Source organism: Pteronotus mesoamericanus, unplaced genomic scaffold (genome assembly GCF_021234165.1).
Source record: "Pteronotus mesoamericanus isolate MK-2021 breed Mesoamerican mustached bat unplaced genomic scaffold, CSHL_Meso_final contig_50, whole genome shotgun sequence".
NCBI classification, from domain to species: domain Eukaryota; kingdom Metazoa; phylum Chordata; class Mammalia; order Chiroptera; family Mormoopidae; genus Pteronotus; species Pteronotus mesoamericanus.
This window is the reverse complement of record NW_026555186.1, coordinates 31156485-31175506: the sequence shown is the minus strand read 5'-3', so window position 1 is coordinate 31175506 and position 19022 is coordinate 31156485. Positions and strand designations below refer to the sequence as shown.

Below are 19022 nucleotides of genomic sequence, written 5' to 3'. Positions count from 1 at the left end.
CTCTACTACCTTTTGTCTCTTACTTGTTATGTGTAAAATTGGACTTAGGACATTATTTAAAATTTTAAAATTTAAATATTATTTTCTGGCAAATTAAAGAAAAAGATATAAAAATTCAAATGACAAGGTAAAGAAAAGTGGGTCACAATTTAATAGCTTCTTCTCTGAAAGTTTCTTACTAATTTTAGCACCTAGCACATTAAGCATGCAATTTATGAACTGATGCTGAAATAGAAATTATTTTCTTACCTTAAGTTTAAAACTGTTTGAACCTCCTTTAAAATTTTTATTTTGTTCAATAATTTAAAGAAAAATGTCAGCAATTGTGACATGAAAACTGAAGTTGAGACCTATTCTACTAACAGGTTTGAGTGACCATGGACCAGTCTAGCCAGTCTCCTCTTAGCTTCATTATTCTTTTTCACAGTCACAGAGGACCGCATTTTATACACACTGAGGTAGAACTGAAGGGGAAACATAAATAAATTAATCAAGTCCAAAAGAGGCTACAAGTAAATAGTAATTCCATTTAATCTTAAAAACTCCCCATTTTGGGTTCACATTACAGAAAGATTCTCTGCTTTAAGAAAAATTTCAACAGGTGTTTTTTTTTCAAAAGCCTTTTTTTCCACTGCAGTTATTTATTTAAGAGTAATATATGCTACTTTGGGTAGCATGGGGTGGATAGAATTTAAGCTAACATATTTGAAAGCACATAAAGAGCCAAAGGCAGGGGGAGAAGCCTTAAATTTATAACCTAAATTCATGGAAAGACCATTTAAGTGATATAATGTACATCTATTTTTAAAAGCCTTTTTTTTTAGATTACTGATATTTACTACTGTTTCTTTTTTTAATGAAGACTTTTTTGTTTTTTATTTTTTTGTTCTTTTTAACTGGAAATACATTTTTACTACTTTTTAAGGTTATATATTATTTTGGGCTTTTAATAACCAAATGTGTAATGACTTAATTCCAACTGATATTTAAATGCTGATATTTTTAAGGCTACATATTCTTCCATTTCTCTTCAATCAATGCCAAGGTAAGAAAAAATGTAAAAGGCAATCCCTTGAAAAACATCTGAAAAGTTTCACTGTTTTGCCAATATAATTGCCTACCAAAAATGGCAAAAAAAAACCTTTTGTCATAATCCACCATTTTTCTGAGGCTGTGCCATAATTCTTCACCTTCCGAGTTTGAAATCTAGATAATTAAGCACTTTATGGAATAAATTAGACTGGCTAAACTTTCACTTGGTAACTGTTCCTTAAAACAATGTATAGCTTAAATGAAAGATGACTGTTTTGTACCTACAGGCAAACAATCAATTTAAGTTGCATACTTTTCTAACAATTTGAATCATTAGATCCTAGAAATATATATTGAGGAAGGTTGCAAATTAAAAGATAATTGATATGGAATACTTAAGGAGAGTTTTACCCAAACAGATAAAGAACAAAAAAATATATTGAAATTCTACCAAGCTTTCTTAACTGTATGCAGATCACCACCAATCTGGGGATGTGTGTTGAAGACTGATCGCCAATTTCTTTTAAATTATATCAGATTTTAGTGAGATTTTTAGTTTTGGAATCAATCTAAGTATTTAACATAAAGTATAAGTGCTATAAAAAGGCGGTTAAGGCCATGAGCTTTGAAGTCAGATGACCTAGGTTTGAAATTTTCCTCTTCTGTTAGTTATATGAAATTACCTAGCTTTGCACATGTTCAGCTTCTTCATCTATAATATAAAGAAAACAACAGTATTCTTAGAGTTGTTATAAAGATTAAATGATACAATGTACATAAAGCATAGCAGCAATAGTATTACCTATTCATTATAGAGTGACAGGTATTATTATAACTGTACATTTATATAATAATACAGTGTGTTCATGTGCTGAAACTTGTATAATTTCAAAATTAAATTCCTTATGATTTTCAAAATTTAAGTAATGTCAACTTTAAAACAATGATTTTATTGCCATTTTAAAAAATAAATCTTCACCAAAAATGTTTGTCTTTTCAAAAGTATTCATTTAAAGCCTATTTTATATAACTAATTATATCCTTCATGTTACACTCATTTTAAAACTGAAAGAAGTTGCCCTGGCCAGGTGGCTCAGTTGCATTGTTTGCTGTCCCATACACCAAAAGACTGTGGGTTCTATTCCCAGTCAGGGCATATATCTAGGTTACAGGTTCAATCCCCGGTCCAGGCATGTACAAGAGGCAACCAAATGACGTTTCTCTCTCTCTCCTCCCCACTCCTGTATCTTTAAAATCAATAAACATATCCTCTGGTGAGGATTAAATAATAAGAAGAATAAATAAATAAAACATTTTTAAACTGAAAAAAAGTTGCTGTATGTGTATATATGTATACATGTAAAATTCAATGTATTTTCAATATATAACTGCATAGAGGAACTATACCTTCTCAAAATTCTTTATTTTACAACCATAAAAAAAGGATTATTTTCTCTATTCTGTTCTCTATTCTGTTAACACAAATATCTTCCTGCAATATGAAGATACTATTAGTAAAGGAAACAAATAAAACTTGTCTTGATAAATCTACCCAGCATAAATCTAAGTAAAACTCATAATAATATGCTTGAATTCAAATAAAGACCCCTTCCTAAGCTTAACCTGAGTTTATATATTTAAACTATCTCAGCTTCATCACTTTAACTCAATAGTCAGTACTTTTTACCACCTATGATGCTTTTTTAAGAATTAATTAGTTATAATCAATAATGCTAAATATTATATAGTTTTGAAAATAAAGGTATATTTTCATCTTTTCTTTTGTAATTTAGTATTATAACTGAATTGAAATATACCAATTTTTAAAACAAATATTTTATCATTAATTGTCATTAATTGTGAGAAAAGACACAAAGTACTAAAAAGGGCATAATATACTGAACAAATTTCATTGTAGTCCAAAATTTTTATCATTTTTAAAAAATTTTATTTTGTTTATATTAGAGCTCAAAATTTAAAAGAATCTTTTTCTCTTGAAAAGTAAAGTTTTTCTCCTTAAAGTTTTAAGTCATTCTCAAACATTTACACAACCTGAAATTGTCATATCTGCTTTTCTACAAAGGAATAATAAGATATACACAAACAAAATGTAATAAGCAATAGAAATTAGATAAAAAGATATTTTAGTGACTATGATCATTTTTGCCTTTCCTCAGGCAGTATGATATAATAGAAAAAATACTAGTTTCTGGATCCATAATTTGTAACTAAACAGTCTGGATGAATCATGTAACTTTTTTAAGTTTCTTCATCTGTGAAACAAGGATCCTACCTTACAAGCTTATTTGTTTAGAATTAAAGGTACTGCGTATAACATTTACAGTGTGCTGACAAAAATAGATATTAAGTGATAGTTATTAGTAATAAGAAGCAAGCCCATTTGCTTGTTCTATCAGATGGACCATTGAGGAAAGCACTCTACTGATCAATCAGCTGACAGGGATCAGATAAAACAAAAAATCTTTTAAGAGGGGATAGTTTTTCTTTATCCATGTAAGCATCAATCGTATATTAAAGATACTGTGCTTTAAGTATTTATGGCAATGTAACCACAAATGAAAATAAATTAAGACATCTTAAATCTAGCAGGTCCTGCTAAGGCCTTGGGGCTGGGTAAGTATTAAAATCTGTTTCAGGTAAGAAATAAGATTACCAAAATAGTGTTGGAAAGTGTAGGGTAAGAGTGAGTGTATGTTAAGAGAAATGAGGACTCATGGGGAGAAGCTAAATAATTAGGGGAAAAAACCCACAGAAGTAAAAACAGGGCTCTTCAAACTAGAATACAGTAAGAGCCTGGATATCTTATAAAAACAATATCTCTGTTCTTGACCATAGCACAATAAACTGAGAATTCATCTGTATTTTGAATTACTAAAAAGTATTTCATGTAGCACAGAGTTTTAAGTGAGATTTCTACAGAAGCATTTATTCAATATACAATAATAGATTCATTAAAAAATAAGTTTATAAAAAAATAATAAGTTTATTAGATCTTTGATACTGAAAAATATAATAGCTCTTTCTATACTGAAACCTAGGTCTTAAAAGAAAAATCAAGTTGGGACAATAAAATGAAATAGTAAACACCCAGTAATTATCTTTGACCTTTCACTATGAGCTAAAGAATCAATACTTTATGGAGGGAGAAAACCATTCAAGAATAAGACCCAAAAATTTAAGTTACTTTTATTTCTATACTTTCTAATGCTTTCCTTTTTTATGTTTAAAAGTATACATACTGGTCCCTAGTAATACTGGAAAATCATTATAGTGGTTCTTCATAATAGCAGAAATTAGTTTTAAAAGGAGAAAAATAAGATACCCAAATTCCAAAAGGTTTTTATTATAAATGCTGTTTTCTAGTAGATGACCCACCACAAATTGTAGTGGGGTCTAGTAGATGACCCCACTACAGCAAAACTCTATTACAGTAAACCCTTTATTATCCAGCCCCTTGCATATGTGTATTACAACAGCTGACATTCAAAAACAAGAACATCAGTTCTTCTCAATTACCAAGGATTAAATTATATTTAATTCAGGTTCCATGTCAAGTATATTTATTGAATTTTGTGATACATACAAAATAAATAAGTTACTGAATACTCATCATTCAAGCTATACACTATGTTTTTCTTTGTCATATGACCATTTAGTAAGTTTATGAGCAGGTAAAAATTACGTGGTTTTAGATGGTTGGTCAAACATTAGGAACAAGTAGCTTAAATACTATTTCCAAATAAACTCAGGAACAAGGATGATTATGGAGGAAAACAGAAATGGTAGGACTACAAAACAAGAAAACAGAATTCTGGAAAGAACACAAAAAACCGAAGAAACAAAAGTATTCATATATATTGTGAATATGTACATTACCTATGTTTCTCTAAACTCAAACTGAGTACCTACTAAACTTTTTCTAGTAGGTACATTTCATTTCTTAAGTATTTCCAAGTAGCCTTAGCAGGATTCTTAATATTATGCACACAAGGAGAGAGTACTAATGTTACCTCTTTTGCTGTACTACTTAATAAGATCAAATAAAAGATACCATGATTATCCAATTGTTCAATGTCTTAATTTTTTCCCCTGCTTTCAAATTACACATACTCTGGAACGAAAAACTTCTGCATTAACTAAAGGAATGCTGTAAAACTATATTTACGGAAATGGGACTAATTTTATTCCTGTTAGTGATAATCATGAGTATCATGCAAAAAGTCCCACCATTAACAAAAATGACCAGGCTATCTGCCAATTACAAAAGAAAGTATCAGTCTTCTAAGAAAGTATATGAAACATTTTTAATGTTCTACTAGCCAATGCCTCTACTTACAAAGTTATGTAACTATTGCTACTTTTTATTCACATTAATACTGTATGTAATAAATAGTGCCACATATACTTGTCATAATACGTATTGTAATAATTTATAAGAAACACTTACTGGGTAAATTTTTTGGATGGATGGAAGGATGGGTTCAGGTAGGGCTATAAAAAAAAAAGTTTAAAGCTTCTGTGATTCATGTAATTCATTTTACAAAGCAATAATTTGTCAGCTAATACCCTCAAGTATGAAACTACCAGGGTTTCTGCTAAAAGTCAACAGTTTCCATATACTTTGTGAGATTAATTCTGATCACTAAAAATTTTAATTCAGAATATATCTAAGTTAAAAATTTAAGGTCTGTTAATAATCTATGTATTTTATGCAAACCAATGTTCCTTCTATGGTTTTAAAATAATAGGCCATCAATAAATAGACACACATCATTTGGTCCAACATCAGACACACACACATAATAAACAAGACAAGGATTGTTCTACAGATATTGAATGGACATTGTTAAGATGAATGTAACTATCAAGAAAAAAATTTTAAGTACATTCCTATGATGCAGTCCAACAATGGTTCTATCACAATTGTGTCTTTATTATTTAATTTCTTTCTAACAAACAACAACACTAAAATTAAGATAGTTTCCAGAAACTGATCTACTAAAGGAAAAAAACTGAAAAAAAAAAATCTTCAACTCTACTGTTTATTTTTAAAAAGAAGGCCTCAGCAAATTTTAGAAATCTAAATCAGAAGATTTGAACCAATCTTCTATAAAATAAAATTTTATACAAAGGAATCATTATCTTCATATGTTACTCTATTTTTAATTGTCATTCTTCACCCTTCAATAGCTTTATCAAATGGAACCTCACTAAATGCATTAACAGTAACTTTACACCATCATACAGTAAATGACCTTAAAGGTAAAATACCCAATATCCAAAATAAAATAAATAACTAATATATAATGTCATAATAATGTTAAGATACAAACAATGCATTTTCAAGATTTAAGATTTAAGACAAATATAGTACCATATGATAAACAATGATAATTTAAGAATTAGAAAAACACTGTATATAATTAAACTCAGTAATAATCTTTAATTCACCATTTTAACTGGCTATTTAGCAAAAACAGTTTAAAATGACTTCTGGAATACACTAACCTACATATAATCAATCATTATGAACAACTTACATGATCTCCAACTATGATTATAACTGTATAAACTTCTCCAACATACTATTTAAATTTCTCCCCTATATCATGCTTCATTCCCAGGTTGAAAATTGGAACAAAATAAAATACAATGATAGTTGGGAATGTTCACAGTGTATGACTAAGAATATTATAGGAAAAAACTCACTCATTACTTACCAGAGTAACTCTTAGAAAAAAATGATACATTTGTTTCCCCAAGAGGCATTCAAATGATCAAAATTCTAGGAGATGCTCCAAATAAACTCAAGCCCTAGTCACTTTAATTCTAAAAGTCTCTATATTTGTATAACATTTTAATGGCTTTCTAATAATTTTTGTTATAGAAGTTAAATTGGAAAATCTTATTAGAAATTAGTTAATTAAAAGCCTGAATTCCTTTCCTACTGAATACTCCTAATAAATTAACATTATAGTTTAAAAGAGGATGAATTTTTTTGAAAGTTTGCCTCATTCTAGATTCTAGAATTATAATTAGAATGCTATGAGAGTTAATACAAATACTAATTACTGGTTTAAGGTCTTTTAATAGACAAAAGAGCCTTTAGAACTAAGCAATTTGGAAGCTTTGGGTACAGGTATATCATTCAGTAAATCCCTGTCTGACAAATGTTAAAAATTTAAAAACACTAGTCATTACAGAAGCAATTAATGTACTGTAGCAGTTATTTACTAACGCTATCCTGATAGCAAACTCAAAGCAGTTAGTAGTTTTTCAAATATTTACTTTACTCCTATGTATATGTAGTCTACTACTGACTACTGAAATTCATTTTAGGAAATGTTTTAATCTCTTCAACCTTTCTACATACAGAGGACCTGTTTCCTTTTTCTTTTCATGGCAGAAAAAATATTAAAGCATTTATGAAGTTAAACAAAACTTAAAGGTCATCTAATCCAATTATTCCTGTTATTGATGAGGATGTTAGAGCCAGAGAAGTAGAACAACTTGGCTAAAATCAGAAACACCAGTTCATTATGGCAGACCTGTAACTGCTCAATACACCTTGCAGACTCTTGTATGACAAAAAAAGCAACTACTTATTTCAATCTTATTTCTTCTAGGGAGGAGTGGCTTAAATTTGCCAAAGGAGAGTTGCTGATGTCCTTTAACAAAGACCTAGTACCTAGAAATGGTTGATGATAGTGCCATTAATTACAAACCAACTGAGTAAATGGGACCACTCTAACAAAAATAAAATGTGTTTAACAACAATCTAAACCAAATTTTAAACATAACTTCATTACACTAGTAAAATACTAATGTTTGAATTTTCAACTTGCTTTCAAAACTAGACCTTGGGGCACCTGAGATTAAAGTACATTTTTCTAAAGAAGGCAATCAAATTAAAATTGCTAATGTAATGTATTAAGAATGGAGAAGTAGGGCACTTGTGGATGTTCATGCATGTTAAATGTTTTAGTTAAATCTACTTTTTAACACAACTAAAACTAAAAAATTATGAATAGACAGTAGTTGGTGGTACATGAGGTTTGTCATTTTATTCTTTCTATTTTATAAGAAATATTTCTAATCTGTTCAATTGTTAATAAATGTGAACTGGACAGAGCTCACTAAAAGAGCATCAAAAATAATCCATGTTTTAGACTGAACTGCAAAATTGGACAAAAACTGATTAGTGATATATAGAGTAGTATCTAAAACAGCCAAAATCATATGTTTTGAATCCTTTTAGAGGACTGTTCATCAATAAAAATACATATTATTTAGCTTGAAGTTTTTTGACCACAAAAAGATTAAACTTTCTGATGACTGATTCGTAAAACTTTGATGCATTCAACTATTTTAAGTCTCACCAACTCAAAAATAATCATCTGACTCCATCATTCAAATAAAAAAAAACCCCAAAACCCTACTGTCCATAAATCACCCAATAAATTTTTGGCACATTATTTGTTACACATATGAATATATATATATACACACAAACTCAAATTCAAACATCTTCAATATTTTCATATATCATTACACGTATGATGCCCTGTCTGTTGTGGCTCAGGGGATTGAGTGCCGGCCTGCGAGCCAAAAGGTTGCTGGTTCGATTCCCAGTCAGGGTGCATGCCTGGGTTGCAGGCCAGGTCCCCAGTACAGGGTGTGTGAGAGGCAACCACACATCAATGTTTCTCACCCGTTCTCCCTCCCTTCCTCTCTCCCTAAAAATAAATAAACAAACATATGAAAAACATGAGTTTTTGTGGTTGTATAAATTTCACATTGGGGCATACTCAAATTAATTTAATCATCCCCCATTCCTAAAAACTTAAGATTATTTCTAATCTTTTACTAGTTCAACAAACACCAAGTAAAATAGCCTCATAAATAAATCCAACAAAGCATCCCTGATTACTACCTTACGATAAATTCCTAGAAATGGAGCTAATGAGTCAAAGATATAAACATAAATATTACAACATTGCTTTCTAAACTGTGGAATATCATTAATCCAGAACAGATCAGATCCTACACATCCTGATAAATGGTCTTCTATTACATTAATATCAAGTTTTTCACCCTATCTCCATGCTGGCTCACAGGGAATAAAAGCTTCTTTGACCAACAAGAAAATCATTTAATTCCTGTTCCAAGTGAAAAATAAAAAACATGATGAATTATATACGAGTTTATTTTTATAGGCCTATTTTATATTCATCTCCCTCAAGAAAATGTTTCCACAATACGGTGATGACAGTTCTTCGAATATAAAAGTGAATATAGATAACTGTCAAAAAAAAGAAACACTGCGAAACTTCTTTTAAATGCTTTCCAGGAAATATTTCTAAAACATTTATTAAAGCAACAAAGTACAAAATACTGTCTAATGGGCCTTAAAATGAAATTTTTAAAACAATGCTATTTGAAGTTAGGGTCAATAGGGAAGACAACATAATAAAGTTTAACTGCATTTCCATTTTAAAAATTGGGGAAAACTCATAATACTTACTTTGTAAATAGTGCAAAACCATCAATACAAGACTATAGCTGCTTAAAGTACCGCGACTGGCATCATTTATCTCATGGTGACTTGCCCACTTCTTAATCACCAGTACTAACGGACGAACTCGATTTTCAACTGAAAGTAAAATTTAAACTTAAAAATGGTAAGAAGATAGTATAGTTTCTTTGAAAGTTTACATCATTTCTCAACTACATGCCAATAAAACAAGCACCACCTGTGTATTAAACAGTGCTCACCATAAATGTGTCTTATTTCTAAAGTATACCTTAGTTACCTTTTTAAAAATTGCTAATTATTAAAATTCATTTTATTGACCTATAAGTCTGGCACTATATAATTTTAGTGAAGCAACATATTTTACATATAAAAAAATAAAACATTATACATTAATATAATCAGAGATGTCAGTATTTAATACAAACATCTTTAAAAAGGAAGAAAGAATGATGGATAAACAGAATAGCTGATAATTATTTTGGAAATCGACAAAAACTTACGGTATGCATAAGTTCTGAGAAGGAATGTGTTTCTTATTCCAACAATATTGTTTACATTCAAATCAAAGTCGACACAACTATTAAAAAAGAAATACAAAAAACATTAGCAAGTACAAATTAAACTATCTCCCTCATAAATAAATTAATATCCATCCATCCAATGATGTAAAAATGTAAAAATAGCATGGGCCCAAAGGCCAAAGACCTAAAACATTAACGAAGTAAGTGTGAATATATACTCAGTATATCATTTTAATATGATTTAGTGTGTTTTAAAACTACTACATAGGATTACTGTTGAAAGATCCCTAATATACTAGTAAGGCTCCAATTATCCTTAACAAAAGAAATATAAAAGTTTTGCAATCCTTTCCAGATAAACAAAATTATGTAACCAAAAACATTTCTAGGCAAGTTATTTCACTAAGTTATACGTTCTTGACTAATTTGGAATTATAGCATCATTTGTTTAAAAAAAAAAAAAAAAAGGCTCTCAGCCATGCGGGTCTTCTGAACCACAAAGCTTGGCAAGAAGTGGTCTGGACCATGTGGCGTGGAAGAAGAGTAGGAGAGCCATGAAAGGCACGCTCTCTTGGCTTAGAAAGGAGAAGAAAGCAGGATGCAGTTTATAGTGAGGAAGGAGGCCAGGCAGCTTGGGGAGCTGCAAAGGACTTGTAAGATCCTGTCCTGCTATACCGGGATTTCACCTGAACTATTAAGACTTGTGCCTTTCCTGAGTTTCACCATGATCCACAGTAGCACAGAATATGCTTTCCTGGACTAAAATGGAGGCTGATGAACACGTATCCCAGATCCTGGAGGAGAGCTGCTGCATGAGGATGGCAACTTTAGTACTTTCCAGAGAGACTGGAAAACTGTGCAGCAGGCTTAAGATAAGGAAATGGAAAACTTTGGGAGTTTCTGGCTAGTAGCCTGGTGGGGAGTATGAGAAGTGCTGGGTCTCATAAGAAAAGAGGGCTCCGAGTTCAGGTGCTCTGAGACCTCCCAAGGTTGGAATGTTGTAAATAAAGATTTGCTCTTTCCAACATTAAAAAAAAAGGGGGGGGGGAATACAATGCCAAATAGTAGAGACAAAAAAATAAAAACTCTATTCCCTCCAAAAATTGGTAAATTATAACGTCATGCCAAATTTAGCTACTGATGTCTGGGAAAAATTGTAACAGTCAAACACACAAGAGAAGGGACACTTTTTTACAAGAAAAGATATGCAATTAACAATTTAGGAAAAGGGGCAATAATGATGAAATCTACAAAGAATGGCTAAACTCAAAAGATTACTTGATGTACAAGAGTTTTACTATGAGCCATCGGGTCAAGATGGCAGTGCAGGTAAATACGGTACTCACCTCCTCCCACGACCACATTAAAATTAAAACTAAATCACAGAACAACCATCATTCAGAAACACTTGAAATCTGGCTTAAAGGAAGTCCTATAACTGGGGAATTAAAGAAACTGCCACATCGAGACTTGTAGGAAGGACAGATGCTGGCTAGGCTGATCACACAACCATGTGTGGCCAATAAAAATCAGGAGGTATCTTGGCTACAGAGGTGCCCACTGGGGAAAGAGTGGTCCCAGCCCCACACCAGGCCACCCAGCCCAGGGTTCCAGTGCCAGGATAAGAAGTCCCCGTAACTTCTGGCTGAAAAACAGCAGAAATTGAGGCTGAGGGAGACAGAGGGCTTCTAGGATCCCAGACAGTTCCTCTTCAAGGGCCCTCAGATTTACTTGGACTCAATCCCTCTGAGCTCCAGTGCTGGGGCAGCAGCTTGAAAGGTACCAGAGACATAGGGGAGAATCAGGGTAACAGCTGGAGGGGCAGCTCTCTCCCAGACAGAGTGCTGGCAGAGGTCATTGTTCCTTTTATGAGCCCTCCCCTCACAGAGCTGGCAGGGTATTGCTATATCTAAGACTCCATCAACCAGGCTCACACTGTTTGTTCTGCCTGGATGATTCCCTGAGATACCTCCCCACCCAGAGTTGAGTGAGACACACTCAAGCTGTTTCTAGTGACTTTTGCTTACAATGGCCTGTCCTGGCTCATGCTTCACATTTTCCTAAAATCTCTCAAACAAGCAACATCAGGCTGTACCTCTCGTTAAGTGACCCCAGGCCTGGCACTACCATCAGCCAGCCTTGGTTCATAGCCTGGCCTTGCCTGGGCACCTCCAAGCCCTGCACAATAGCAGCCATATGCAGATTACTTTGTAGCTCACACCAGGTGGCCTAGGCAGAACACAAGCAGGGGAAAACCTTGGCCTGCACCTCCCAGGAGGTCCCAGAGCCAGTGTACTCAGTTGACAGCTTCAAACTACATTAAAGAACCACCACCTACCCACCTCCATAAGCAATAAACTCAAGGGGCAGACTCAGTGGGCACCAAAGATACACTGAAGTAAGTCTAGCTCTGTGGAGTGGGCCTTGGCACAGCTAACTGTCGGCAATGATAAGAGGTCGGTAGTTGCAGCCAGTCTTTGCAGCTAATCAGGTTGGAGGTAAATCCCTCCCATTGATGTGCCAACAGCAATCGAGGCTCAACTACAAGAGGAGGGTATACACAATCCACACAGGGGATGCACCTCAAGCGCCCAGCTTGAGTGATTGGGGACGCTATGCCACTGGACCCAACCAGAATACCTACTACATAAGCCATTCTACAAAGCCTGGGATACATAGTAGCAATATCTAAAACATAAAAACAAAAACAAGGAGGCTGCCAAAAGGAGGAGACAAAGAAACATGTCCCAAATGAAAGAACAGAACAAAACTCCAGAAAAACATGAAACAAAATGGAGACAAGCAATCTACTAGGTGCAGCAAAGTCATATTGCTGGTTAAAAGAATGCTCAATGAATTTAGAAGAGTAAATGGACTTAGCATGAACTCTAAAAAAAGAGATAGGAAACATAAAAGCAGAACTATAAAACATAAAAAAGAACCAGCCACAAATGAAGAATCTATTAAATGAAGAGTACATTATAGGCTATCAAAGGTGGAGTAGATAAAGTGAAAAATCAAATCAGATATTGGGAAGATAAGGAAGCAGAAAACACCCAATCAGAACAGCAGGAGGAAAAAAAAGAATCTAAAAAGTGAGGACAGTATAAGGAGCCTCTGTGACAACTTCATGCACACCAACATTCATATCATGGGTGTGCTGGAAGGAAAAGAGAGAGAGCAAGAAGCTGAAAACATATTTAAAAAAATGACGGAAAACTTTCCTAACCTGGTGAAGAAAACAGACATGTAAGTCCAGGAGGCACAGAAAATCTCAAACAAGATGGACACAAGGAGGCCCGTACCAAGGCACCTCATAGTTAAAATGCCAAAGGTTAAAGATAAAGAGAGAATCTTAAAAGCAGAAAGAGGAAAGGAGTTAGTTACCTACAGGGGAGCTTCCATACCATTGTCAGCTGATTTGTCAAAAGAAACTCTCTATGCTAGGAGGGATTAGCAAGAAATATTCAAAGACATGAAAAGAGGGGACCTACAGCCAAGATTGTTCTACCCAGCAAACCTATCTGTAAGAATTGAAGGGCAGAAAAAGAGCTTCCCAGACAAGAAAAAACGAACGCAATTCATGATCACAAAACCATTATTATATGAAATGTTAAAGGGACTTATTTAATAAAAAGAAGATCAAAACTATGAACAATAAAATGGCAATAATACATATTGATCACAATTAAATTTAAAAAACAAACTAAGCAAATGAACACAGACAGCATCATGGATACAGAGAGTATTTTTATGGTTGCCAGGTGGGAGGGCGGTGTGGGGGAATGAGTGAAGGGGTGAGGGTATTAAGAAGTACAGATTGGTAGTCACAGAATAGCCATGGGGATGCAGAGTACAGTATAGGAAATGGAGTAATCAAAGAATTTATATGCATGACCATGGACAGGAACAAAGGTGTAGGGACTACCTGGAGGAGGTGTGCTGGGTAGAAGGGGGCAAAGGGGGAAAAACTGGAGCAACTGTAACAATATAATCAATAAAAATATAATAAAAATAAATAAAATAAAGACCATTCAAGGACAAAAAAAAAGAAAAAGAAAAAGCTGAAGGAGTCATCACCACCAAACCAGTATTATATGAAATGTTAAAGGGTCTTCTTTAGGAAGGGAAAAGAAAGATCAAAAATATGGACAACAAAAAAGGCAATAAATACATATTTATCAACAATACAAATCTCTGCATCTAAAATACAAAATGAACAAGCAAAACAGAAACATTCACAGATACAGAGACCATTTTGACAGTTGCCAGATGGGATTAAGGGTTGGAGGGATGGGTGAAAAAGGTGAAGAGATTAAGAAGTACAAATTGGCTGTTACAGAATTGTCATGGAGATGTAAAGTACAGCATAGGGAATATAGTCAATAATATTCTAATAACTATGTATGGCATCAGATGGGTGCAAGATTTATCAGGGATGATCACTTAGTAAATGCTGTAATGTCAAATGACTGCGGTGTACACCTGTAACTAATATAGTATCTGCCAACTGTAATTGAAAAAAAGTTCCAATTCTCTAAAAAAAAGCTTTTCTATGAAAACACTGCCTAAAAATAAAAACTTATTAAATTTACTTTCCACAGCTTTTAATCATAAAATTTGAAATTTACTATTTCAGATTTTCTTGTTTCTAGAGAAAGAAATCCTATAATTTTTCAATTATTCATGCATATTGATTTGATAAAAACAGACAGTGGTATTAACACTTCAGACATCATATACATATTAGGCTTTGGGAAATATATGGTAACAATAGAGCTACGTTCTTTGTGTTTGTGCAAATCTAACAGTGAAACCAGCTTTCACTTCCTCTCTATAACTCATCAGAAAGCAAAACACTTAGATGAAAACTAGTCTGCATGAAAAACTTTTGCCCTGCCCAGGCTGGTATGGCTCAGTGGACTGAGTGCCGGTCTGCGAATATGTTTGATTCACAGTCAGGGCATGTGCATGCGTTGAGGGCCAGGTTCCTAATTGGGGGTGTGCAAGAGACAGCTGATAGACATTTCTCTCACACATTGATGTTTCTCTCCCTCTCTTTCTCCCTTCCTCCCCTCTCTCTAAAAATACATAAATAAATATTAAAAACAAAAAAACAAAAATAACATTTGCCCTGGCTGATGTGGCTCAGTTGGTTGGGCATCGTCCAGAAAAGCAAAAGGTCACTGGCTTGGTTCAGTCCCTGGTCGAGGGCGTGTGCAAGAGGCAACCAACTGATGTTTCTCTCTCAAGCAATGATGTTTCTTTCTCTCTTTCTCCCTCCCTTTACCTCTCTCTAAAAGAAGTAAACATTTTAAAACTTTTCAAAAATATGAATTTAGAGCTTTAAAAATATCCATAGTATTTGCTTCAACTTCTACCTCTGAAAACACTAAAGTAATCCTTCATATAGAAAAAATCTTATGCACAAAATGTTTATTTTAACAGGGGAATGAGTAAGTTAATGACAACATATTCACTCAATGAAATACTGAAAGCCATTAAAAATGAAGTCAGAAAATATTCAATGAGATAAGCAGTGTTCATGACATATGATTAAGTAAAAAATATGATCTCAACATTAATTTTAAAAACTCATGCACTCATGTTCATAGAAAAGGGACTGAAAGGTTTACATCAAAACAGTGAAATCAGTTCTCTTTAGTTGTTAGAAGTGGAATTTTTTTTAATGATTCATATAGAAAAATTATAAAATGGAGTTTATATAAGAATATTTAAAAATAAAAAGTTTGTGTAATAATCTTAAATACAGTAAGAATTGTTTATATAACCATATATTTTAAAACAATTATAATTTGCTAATAGATCATCTGTTTAGTTTATCTTTCTGTATCTTTGTGCTTTAGACTTTATTTACTGATAAAAATTCAATAAATATTTATAGAGTGAATGGATGTTTTGATGGAAGGGCAAGTTTGAGCCATGAATATATCTAAAGTTTCATTTAAACTATATATTCAGTCAATTCTTATTATTCACAGTAGCTGGGTTCTATAAAGTCACTGTAAATGCTGAATTAGTGACTACTAAATCATTGCTGATAGAGGAAATAAAGTTATGTTTCTACAGGTGTTCAGTCACATTTTCATCAACTGATAAACATGTAACTTTTTTTGTGCCCCATATTTAATACACTACTGATTCATTAACAGTGAACTCACAGTCAAGAGCACTGTAACTCATGCCTGAACAAAGCATATCTAACGCGTATTTTCCCTGGAAGGCAGATCACAGCTTTGTACACAGAAACACTAGACAGTACCTCAGCACTAGGTTTGGGGCTATTTTAAACAGCAAAACTACCCACAAAAAGCACAAAAATGTAAAAAAAATAACATGGTACTAGACTGAAAAAAGAACATTAGGAGAGCTGAAACAAGAAGCCAGAACATCACATTGTTTAACCTCAACTGGGAACATACACATTGGGTAACTCAAAGTTTTCTAAACTCTGACATGACTACGAATGGCCAGGAAAGTGGCAAAAGAATTAATTTAGGGGGGATGGGATTACAAAATAAATTTCACCAGGTAAATGATTTTGCAAATACGGAATCCTTGAATAATGAAGATTAGCTATGTATATCCTTAAACTTGTATTTCAGTATTACTTTTATAAAACTGAGTTAGAAAAGCCTGATTTATCAGAATCCTGTTTTTTTATAAAATAACAAATCTTTTTTTACCCAAGGAAAGAGTCAACAGCTAACATTTATATTTCATTTTCAGATATTATCTAAAAGATTCTAATTCTAATACCCATAAGAAATCGAGAACGCAGGCTGCTAGAATACATAGTTAGATTTGTAACAACCCCTTGATTCATAAAATTTCATCAATTAAGATATGTTCTTCACATTTCTGAAGGGCAAGTGATCATTTAAAAAATCTGAAATATAGATATGTGTATATTCTTTAAATTGGGTAGTCTCAAATACTGGAAATATCAAACAGAATAACTGCATAGTTATCATGAAAAATTACTCAGACTACTTTTAAAAATTATTTCAAAGGCCAAATCAAGTGAATTCTAACAGCTAATGAAGATATTATGTTATAGCATACATTTCTTAATTATTTACGTCAAAAGAATTTCTAAAAATTATCTAAAGCAACTGAAAATAGGGAATTCAATAATTATTTACCTGACTTTATCCCTGAACTTCACAATTGGCACTTTTGCTCGAATCAGCTGAGGTCTCTCAATGTAGCCAGCTGAAGGATAAAAGATAATGTGAATATCTGTAAATATATCTCAAATTCATATTGTACCAATGTATAGTCTTTAAAAATAGCATTTTACTAAGCTAAAATAATTTAAGAAAACATAGTCTTTGAGAAAGAAAGCAATGGAAGGACATTATTGAATTCTTCTAAGAATGGAATTTCCAATGCCATTTAGAGGACTTTATAATAAAATTATTTTCAGAAATGTGGCCTTACATCAATAAACATTTATAAAGTTGATCAGAGCAATGTAAACATGAAAAATACCTAGGCGAGCTGCAGTAGGATAGCTAAATTCTGGTTCAATGCATGGCAAGATATTATGGCAGCCATAAAAATCGTATGTACAGAGTCTTAAGCGCCAATGCTTACAACATGATACTTGGGATGGTGATACATCAAAATAAGTATAATCTCTAAGGGAAATAACACATATCTACGTACATCTTATTCCACTGTAGTTTTAAAAAAGTTTTTTCTGAAAGTAATACATCGTTCAGTGTAGATACTTGGGAAAATACAGAAATGTATAAAAAAGAAACTCTACAAACTTTCCCAAAAGAGCGATTTCCTAATGTTTTAACCAAAGAAAACCATAATAACACATAAAAAAACTATAAATTTGTTATAATGTTTTACCACCAAAATCATAAAATACATGTATACCAAGCTTCAAATAGAATTTATGTGTAAGAATTCAGTGAGGCTTAGTGAAAAATAAGGAGTTACAAGTTTCGAGTTCCAAGTACAAGTTCTAATGCAAAAAAAAACAAACTATACTCCTCCTGCAAGTTACTGAACCCATAGGTCACCAGTCTGCTCAACTATTAAAAGCCAGAAAACAAACAAACAAACAAACCCTTTCATTTGAGTTAGATGATCTCTAAAGTCCCTCCCATATTTAATGTTTTATAATTATAATACTAGTTGTTAAAAACCCACTTAAGGTATGAATTACTCCTTTATTCACAGATCTGAAAACTTAACTCTACTAAAATAAATCATCTGATTTATTTCTCTCCTTTAATACATGTAAGCTGTTTAAGGATACTAACTTTTTAATTGACTCTGAATTTTCCACCTCAAAGTCTGACATATATATAAAAAATATCTATCTGTTAAAAAAACGCAAAAATGCCTTTCCAACACCACACAGTTAGTGTGGCTTCAACTATCCACAATATTCTGCAAATGTTTAAAATAAATTATTTGAGATGGCTTAACATGTGAATTAAAATCTGTTAAGTTAGCTCATTCAAATAATAAAATTCTACAATAAAATTGCCTAAGTCAATAATTTTGCTTTCTTTTGGAGTAATTCACTTGGGCTTCAACTTCAGTGATCATATTTTTAAAATCTGATGTCATAAATTCCATCTCATTGCAAAACAGATGAGGTTCTCTCTCCCTCACCTGAATAAGACTTTATCTGTATCACTCTTTTGGCTTTTCATAAATACTCAGCATTACAGTCTACAACCTTTTGAAAAAAGAACTGAAGCTTATATGAGCTCTCCACTGCATTCAGTGTGGTATCTTGCAAGTAAACTCAATAAAAAAACTGTTGAATAAATGGTTACTCTTTTTAATCAAAACTTAAAGGAATTCATTTGGAAAAAAAATCCACATAATACCTATCCTGATCAAAAAATAAACAATTCTTA

At 32.6% G+C, this 19022-nt stretch overlaps 1 protein-coding gene across 6 annotated transcripts in view; it reads right to left on the bottom strand.

Annotated features, from left to right (window-relative positions):
- Window positions 1-19022, bottom strand: part of TENT2 (terminal nucleotidyltransferase 2) — a 56913-nt gene that overhangs the window by 14121 nt on the left and 23770 nt on the right. For 4 of the 6 annotated variants that reach the window (XR_008529549.1, XM_054578529.1, XM_054578531.1 and 1 more), the window contains exons 8-12: window positions 17277-17346; window positions 10090-10166; window positions 9578-9706; window positions 5501-5544; window positions 1716-1744 (exon numbers count right to left, since the gene is read on the bottom strand). Coding sequence is in view for 5 of the 6 variants with exons in the window: in XM_054578529.1 (XP_054434504.1) it covers window positions 1716-1744; window positions 5501-5544; window positions 9578-9706; window positions 10090-10166; window positions 17277-17346 (349 nt within the window). In the remaining variant the exon portion in view is untranslated. The remainder of the gene's footprint in view (window positions 1-1715; window positions 1745-5500; window positions 5545-9577; window positions 9707-10089; window positions 10167-17276; window positions 17347-19022) is intronic. The other 2 variants (XM_054578532.1, XM_054578533.1) reach the window with 1 other exon arrangement.